This window comes from Alligator sinensis, unplaced genomic scaffold (genome assembly GCF_000455745.1).
Source record: "Alligator sinensis unplaced genomic scaffold, ASM45574v1 scaffold746_1, whole genome shotgun sequence".
Classification (NCBI taxonomy): Eukaryota; Metazoa; Chordata; order Crocodylia; family Alligatoridae; genus Alligator; species Alligator sinensis.
Window position 1 is genome coordinate 1,121,582 of NW_005841959.1, and position 8,593 is coordinate 1,130,174.

At 42.8% G+C, this 8,593-nt stretch overlaps 1 protein-coding gene across 7 annotated transcripts in view; it reads right to left on the reverse strand.

The window, feature by feature from the left end:
* The window catches only part of TAB3 (TGF-beta activated kinase 1 (MAP3K7) binding protein 3), a 94,880-nt gene that overhangs the window by 35,270 nt on the left and 51,017 nt on the right, over positions 1–8,593 (reverse strand). For 6 of the 7 annotated variants that reach the window (XR_003093281.1, XR_003093282.1, XM_025200204.1 and 3 more), the window contains exon 4: positions 5,504–6,956. Coding sequence is in view for 5 of the 7 variants with exons in the window: in XM_025200204.1 (XP_025055989.1) it covers positions 5,504–6,956 (1,453 nt within the window). In the remaining 2 variants the exon portion in view is untranslated. The remainder of the gene's footprint in view (positions 1–5,503; positions 6,957–8,593) is intronic. The other variant, XM_014518485.2, reaches the window with a different exon arrangement.

Below are 8,593 nucleotides of genomic sequence, written 5' to 3' on the forward strand. Positions count from 1 at the left end.
TGCTGATAAGCAGGGATCCCGGTTTCCTGTTTAAAAATCCATAATTCTGATAAAAATCCAAAATTTTGATGAAAAACCCAAAATTCTGATGAAAAATCCAAAATCCACATTTTTCTGTGATTAAAATGAAACACCACTATACATATAGTTATCAGTTGAACACAATATTTTATTGATATATTTACAATTTTAAAACTATTTGGAAGCCTACCAGTGCCTCAATCAGTATAATAAAATAAATTCTAAATACCTATTTTGGCGTTTGATTTTGTTTTATCATAGAAAATCAGAGCTCCCCCTGCCCCTTTCACTCACCAGGACATGGGTCCAGCTGCTCCACTCTACCCCCACTCCTGCCACTAGCTGCTTTGTAGCACTGAGCTGTGTGCCCTGCCCCTAACTCCCAAGCCATAGCCCCCTGGCCCTACTGGTGCCCGTCACTCCCAACCAACAGTCCCCTACAACTCCCCAGCCGTGCTGGTGCCCTCCAAATCCCCAGCCTTGCTGGTGGTCCTCACTCCTGACCCACTGCCCCCTGTCCCACCCCCATGTGAGGAAGGGGACTGGTGTGTGGAGAACAGGGTGGATGTGTGGGAACTATGGGTACAGGTGATGTGGGGGGAAGAAGGATAGCACAGGAGATGCACAGTGGTGTGTGGGGGAAATGTGCTCCTTTAGATTTCTGTGCCCAGAGGGGCATGGGGCTGCAGCCTGGCCAGACCAGCTCCAGGGGGGAGCTGCCTCTGCCACCCAGAGGAAGGGACCCAGTGTGGGAGGGAGCACCGTGCTATGGCCACCAAGGTGAGGTACCTCCTACGCACCTGCCAGCAGCAGGGGACACAACTGTGCGCTACCACTACACCTGACTGGCAGCCATGGCAGCACGACACTCCCTCCCATACTAGGTCCTGCCTGCTAGGCCATGGAGGCAAGATCTACCGGGAGCTGGTCCGACCAGGCTGCGACCCTGCACCGCACTGTGGGTGAAGAAATCTGAGGGGCACATGCATCCCCCTGATGCATTGCCTGTGCCTTCCTATGCATTGCCTATGTCTCCCTCCACAGACTTACCTGGAGAGAGCTACAGGAGCTGCTCTCCACTACAATGCCTGGCTGTCATGTGCATGTGTGCATGCATGCACGTGCCACCCCCTGTCCCCTGGTCCACCAAGCAGCCCCTTGCAGGCTGGAAATCTGCCAGCCTGCAAGGGAAAACCCGCAGTTTACTGCGTTTTCCTCCTTTAAATGACAAAATCCATATTCTGCCACATCAAACGGAAAACCTGGATCCCTGCTGGTAAGTTAAAAAAAGGAAAGCACAAAATCATTACAGAATCTGTAAGTGTTGCTACATGCAAAGCATCTGCAGTCCCTCTCTTTCTTGACCTCTATTCAAAATAATATAAATAGAAAGTTTATTAGAAGGAACAAAATACTGAAAGTAGAACTGCATATCAAAATGAAAGAGAAGAATGGGCTACAGACAGAACTAAACAAAGACGTGACAGATTTTACTGAAGTAGAACAGAAAAACAGGAGGTAAGCCAGAAGCATGAAAATGCAGTATTCTTATTGGTTGCCACTTCTGTGCCGGAAGCAGTAGTACTTAAACCTTAGAATTTATTCATAGATTCATAGACATTAGGGCTAGAAGGGACCTCGGAAGATCATCGAGTCCAGTCCCCCGCCTGAAGGCAGCAAGTCAGCTGGGGTCATAGAATCCCAGCAAGATAAGCATCCAATTTTTTCTCGAAGGTGTTCAATGCAGGTGCTTGAACCACCTCCAGTGGCAGGCTATTTCAGACCTTGGGGGCTCGGACAGTAAAGAAATTCTTCCTTATGTCCAACCTGAAATTGTCTTGCAGTAGTTTATAATCGTTCGACCTCGTCATCCCTTGGGGCGCTCTGGTGAACAAACGTTCCCCCAGGTACTGGTGGTCACCCCTAATAAACTTATAGGTGGCCACCAGATCACCCCTGAACCTGCACTTTTGCAGGCTAAAGAACCCCATAGCTCTCAGCCTGTCATCATAAGGTCTGTTTTTCTGACCTCTGATCATGCGCGTGGCTCTTCTCTGGACTCTCTCAAGCTTCTCCACATCCTTTTCGAATTGTGGGGCCCAAAACTGGACGCAATACTCCAGCTGCGGCCTCACCAAGGCTGAATACAAGGGGAGAATAACGTCCTGGGATTTGCTTGAGAAGCATCTATGGATGCAAGCCAGCGTTTTGGTCGCTTTACTAGCTGCAGCATCACATTGAAGGCTCATGTTCATGTTGTGGTCAATGATGACCCCCAAGTCTCTTTCTTATAGAACCTTGAATTAAAAATGCAGTAAAAATACAGGGATTAAAAAAAACCAGGAAATCTTATTAAATTATAATACTGAATTGAGAAGTGGTTAGTTGAGTTAGTTTGAAGCCACGCAGAAGGTAGAGCAGGATAGCATCTTAGAAGCTAGCTGGTTCAGAAAAGCATGAGCCTTTCTAGGCAACAACCTACTCTGTCAGATGTTAGAAAGGAATAAACGGAATCCTGTATCTTAACCTGGGCAAAGACATTTAACCGACAAACTCAATGAAATACATGACTTGCATCTCATGCAAACAAGGAGTTTTAGAGACCATAACTATACTATCAATTTTTTTAAAAAAATACATCAACACAAATTGATCTAAAAAAATTTTAGTCAACCAAATCTTATTTTTAATATGCTTATTCATCTTCCAATAAATGACAGATACTGGATCTCTCATTTATGAGGAACCTTATTAGGTTATAATGTTATGGATCAATGCACTGAATCAAAAGCAGCAGCTGCAGTTCAGTGGTAGCTTTGTCTGCCATGTGGGAAACTTTGGGTTCGATTCCTGGATGCACATGTAACTACAGCCTTCAAGGCACTGAATGCCTGGACTTGGTCTGGCCTTTGGATTCTGTCTCGGTGATATAAAGGGAGGGATGCAGTCTGGGTAGCTTCCACTCCTCCATACTCCTGTCTAGGCATGTGTCAAGAGGTCCTGATGACCTCTCATGCATATGCCATGATCCAGAAGGACTGATTGTTGCCTACTACATATATCTGATCACTTTCACTGATGACAGAGATTTAGAGTCAAATGTATATTTCTCAGATCAGCAAAATATATAAACTCTTCAAAGTTCTCATCTTTAAATCTCAGTTCTGAAACAAGTTAAAAATATACTATTTCCAACAGCACCAACATCACTACTGGGGCTTTGCTGTGCTAAACACTACCTTTTACGCCACTCTGGCTCATGACAGATGCTACATTAAAGGTGCAACTGGATCCAATGAGGAATCCCAACAATCGCACTTCCTACCATGCCACACATGCATGGAAGGAGGTGCAATTGGTGGACTGAGCATCAGATCTTGGGCTTCCCTTACACCAAAAGTAGCAAGCTTGGTTCTCTAAGTACCCCTAGCTGAGCACCCCATTCAGCTGTTGGGAGCTCCCAGCCTCTAGAGCAGGGGTTCCAAAACCGGGGATACGCAAGACATCTCTGGGGAGTATGCGGGAGAAATTGTGTAATGCAGGATTTCATTTTCATTATAATAATAATTGGTATTTAAGGGGCTTAAATATAAAACATATGCTGGTAGGGGTACGTGGAGAGCTAGTAAATCTGGTAAGGGGGTATGCAATAAAACAAAAGTTTGGGAATCCCTGTTCTAGAGCACACAGGAGTCTAGAAAGGCTCCTGTGTGCTCCAGATGCTGGGAGAACTGCCCACATGGTCAGTTAATCATGTGATGGGAACCAGCCAAAGTTATTACACAGAATTTGTGTACCAAAATAATAAATAAGCCACACATTCATTAACTGAATAAAGTGTGGCTAGGTCACTATTTAAGATGTGATTAACCAATTAATTATGTCTTAAATGTAAAGTCTGTCAGGGTACATAATCTGTTGCAAAGGGCATACACACACACACAAAAAAATGGAAAAAAACAATAGTAAAAAAACAACAAATCTAGAACAGATGCAAACATTTAATGACAAAACACTGATGATGAAGTCAGCTATGTTTTCTCCAGTAGATTTGACATAATCTATGATATAGTGGATTATTTGCCAGTTGTTAAAGGTTATGTGGAAGTTACTAAGGAGATCAGAGATGGTATATGGACAGGTTGGAATTGGTAACTAAAGCAAATACCAACTGACTCACCATTCTTATTCATTTCCTTCCCACTCCTGACTGCTTTCACACCAGCAATTAACTTATGATTCAGTCTAAATGGAATGGAAAGGATGCAGCAAAAAGCAATTCTACCTTGGGATGCCAAAAGAGCTCAGAGGATGAAAGGTAGAACGAAGGGTCAACTCCTCCTGTACCAAGTTAGTGAAATGGGGATTATAAAATAAAAAGGAAGAACAGAGACAGCAGAAGAGAAGGGTAGACACTTGTCATGTTAGAGGTCTAAAAATGAAACAAACTCTGAATATCTGCTGCTGGTTAGCATTATGCTGTTACTACTGTTTGAACGGCTCGAATGCCAAACTTAAATGCTAACTTGTTTCCTCAGGAAAAGTTTTAAGTCTAATCAGCCAGATTTCTGAAACGAACTCTGAAGAAAGCACTTTTCTACCAAAAATGTTTGCTTTCTGATGGAATTCAGAATTACTTATTAGTTCTCATTTACTTTATACTTGGTATTGTGACTGTAATTATTTGTCCTCCTCCCCCCGCCTCCACCACACACACAGAACACGTGTCCTAAACTTGTTTGCCAAAAAGGATTTGGACACGCTTAACAACGTATCAGTACACCTGTAGGTCAAGATGACTGTGTATAGGTAGTATAAACATTATCACATCTTCCCAACACATCCTAACGCACATTTCCTCCATGTAGTTTGATAAATTACTATAATTTTGAAAAAAATTAAACTAATGATGTTCTTCTACATCAAAGCAAATAATGGATTTATTTTATTTTAATCCCTGTCCTAAATCTCTTCCCTTCTTTTTTCACTTAGTACTTGTTTTGTTGGGTTTTGTCTAAAATTAGACTCAAATTCTTAGCAGCAATTGTTTTTGGTTTTGCATGACTACCCCAGAACCGCATGCTAAAGAAATATATCTGTTGTCAAAAAGTCATTTTAGTTCAGTTATCCATTTTACATTTAAAGTGGTCTCAATGATCATCAAAGCAAAACTTTTACAAAATAAAAACATTTGCCTTTTAAAATTTAACAGCACAGGTTCTCAGTTTCTTCAGATGTCCCATTTTCTTTAGAGTGGTAGCAAGCCACTCCAACACGGACAACCAATCTCACCAATTTATACGTACAACATTAAAATTTAAGAAATACATCAATATTTCCCATTAAAGCATCCAGAGAATTCACCTATGGTTTTCTGAACAGACTAAATATTCACCATTTTGCAGCAGATGAATAAATTTAAAGCTGCATTTTAAAGATAATTTTTTTCAAGCTTCATTCAGTTAGAAGTTAATGAGTTTACCTTGAGTATAAGCATAGTCATCTGATCCAGAACTAGAACTCCTCTGGTATTTATGGCTTCCTTTCTCTCCTCCAGATCCTGGCATTACTGAAATGGGCTGAATAGGTTCTGGTGCTGCAGAACGCTCTTCTTGGTCCACTAAATTTAACAGATTCTCAGTTGGTGCTGGACCTACTGTGATTTTAAAAACTGTTGGGTTTGGCTGAGATACCATTACCCGGGGAGATTGTGTTGGTGCACCTGTAGGTCCAGTTGGTTGTGTGTAGGTAATATATACTGGATTAACACTAAACGGATGTTTTGGTTGACCTGACATACCTCTTGAAGGTGAGCCTGAAGGCGGAGTAGTGGCTGCATATAGTGGGTGCTGGTTTCGTTGAGATGGTTGACTACTTATTGGTGAAGGACTTCTATTCATTGCAGTCACAGGTCTTTGTGGTGGCTCAACTGTAATTTCTATTTTGTTCATGGAACCTTTGGATAAATTAGGTCCACCATAAGGAAGGTAAGATACTGAATGACCACCTAATTTTTGACAACTTGGGGGCACTTGTTGATATGGATGGGGTGAAACAGTTGAAGGACTAGGAGGCATAAACACATGTGAGCTCTGATGGCCTAATTGAGTAGACTGCACTTGGTGCTGAGGTGATCCAAAGGGAGAAGGGCATTGAGAAGGAGGCGGTGATCTAAAAGCTGATTGAGGCATCTGGGGCTGCTTAGGAGAATACTGAGAAGGTTGGTAGTTCTGTTGATGTGGATATACCGGCAGAGGACGTGGAGTATAATGTGGAACTGGGCCCTGTGGTGATGAATGCCATTGTGTATTTTGAGGAGTCTGTCGTCCTGAAGAACTTTGAGATGTCTGTCTTATATATATAGAACCAGGAGTCCCATAAAGATTGCTTGGAATCTGTGGAAGAATTTGTAAAGCTCTGGGTACAGTTTGTCCAGAGGGGAGGTTCTGTGATACTGTAACAGTAATAGGATTTGTACTGTATCGAGGTATGTGCATATATGGAGGAGGAGGAGGGCCTTGCATAGCAGACGTGTTCATTCCTGGTTGGATGGAAGATGGCTGTTGAGGTGGTTGTGGAGGTGGAGTAGCTGCATTTCTATTCTGGTCATTCATGAAAAATGGATTGTAATTCGGAGAAGCAGCCACAACAGCTGGAGCAGAGTGCGGCTCTTGAACTAAGCAGATCAGCTGTTTACCTGCTGTGCGTTGTGGATCAATGTGTCCATCACTTGAACTATGTACCAGTGTACGACCACCATTAAGTTGAGTTCCATCCCCTGCATGATAGCTGGTATGAGGATGGATACCCAGATTAATGTGCAAAAGGCGATTCCTATTCATTCTGGTGTCATCAGGGCTATGGTATTCCATATATAAGTATTTGTTGCTCTCCTGTGCAAGGACTCGACAACAGGCATCAAGGTTGTTGTTGTTCTAGGAGCAAGAATTGACACCTATTATTTTCAAATTACATTTAGCAACACTAACCGACTATATAACTCACCATATATTCAACTGAAGCTCCAATCAAGCCTAGCTTGAACATGTTAAGGATAACATATCATGATAGGTGGCATAGCTATGAATCCTGAAATAAATTAAAGATAATCCCTAACAGCTCAAGCAGCCTGCAGTGAAACCCTGTGATAACACCGCCTACTGAGTGACAGACATAAAATATAGCAAGTCGAATTAAGGGAAACAGAACCTGGTAACAGTTAGTGCTTTTACATTAATTCCTGAAAAGCCTCTCTTCTCAAGGAAACCATACTTGCATATATTTAATTCTATTTCAAATGAGAAAAAACTCTGCATGTGATAACTCTCTCACAACCTCAACCTTTACAGCATTCAAAAACAAACATTTCCGTCATGTAGTACGTTATAGCCAAACCTCAACAGTTACTAATTTTCTAATCAAAATACCAGTTAAATATAGGTTTGCTACTTATTTTACTGGCAATTAAAAATAAAGTGAAACATTAAACTACAGGTTTTAGAATTTCCCTTAATATATAATTTTTTATTCTGCTCAACTTCCCTTGCAATAGCCTGCCTTTGATTCCTGGACTTTATCTCTTTCTTTAGCACACTATTTCAAGGATTTCTTTATCATGAGGACAATGTAGATATGACAAATATCCAAAAGGATAGCCAAGCTGATAAATACACATGCAGAGACTTGAGACATATTTTCTTAAAGAGTTAAAAGATTATAAAGGGCCACAACCCAAACGGGAGGGGAATTCAGGATGAGTGGTTGCTCCTCAAGGGAGCGATCCTGGAAGCACAAGCAAAATCTATCCCGTCTCGGAGGAAAGGCAGCAAAAGGGCACAGCAGCCCCCTTGGCTCCCCAGGGAACTAGCGGACCTCCTGCATCTTAAAAGACAGACCTACAAAGGATGGAGGACTGGATCCACCTCCAAGGAGGAATACTCTGCACTGGTCCAGACCTGCAGGGAGCAAACCAGGAAAGCCAAAGCTGCAACAGAACTCCAGCTAGTTACAAATATCAAGGACAATAAAAAGTCCTTTTTTAGATATGTGGGGAGCTGGAGGAAAAGCAAGGGCAACATTGTCCCATCTGGTTTAGCAAGGGTCCAACGGACAACCGACGCCCAGGAAAAAGCCAACTTGCTAAATGGGTACTTTGCGTCGGTCTTTCACCAGTCCCATGGGACACCCCTGCCCACTACGGGACAGGGAGGCCCAGGTGAGGGAGATTCCTTACCTTCCATCGATGCTGACCTCGTGAAGGAACACCTTGAGAGGCTGGATACCTTCAAGTCAGCCGGCCCTGACAGTTTACACTCCAGGGTACTCAAGGAGCTGGCTAGCATCATAGCCCAGCATGGATCTTCGAGAGCTCCTGTCACTCTGGTGAAGTGCCTGATGATTGGAAGAAGGCCAATGCGGTGCCTATCTTCAAGAAAGGGAGGAAAGTGGATCTAGCAAACTATAGGCCCATCAGCCTGACCTCTATCCCGGGGAAGGTCTTAGAAAAGATTATCAAAGAGGCCATTCTTAACAGAGTGGCCGATAGCAACATCCTGAGGGATAGCCAGCACGG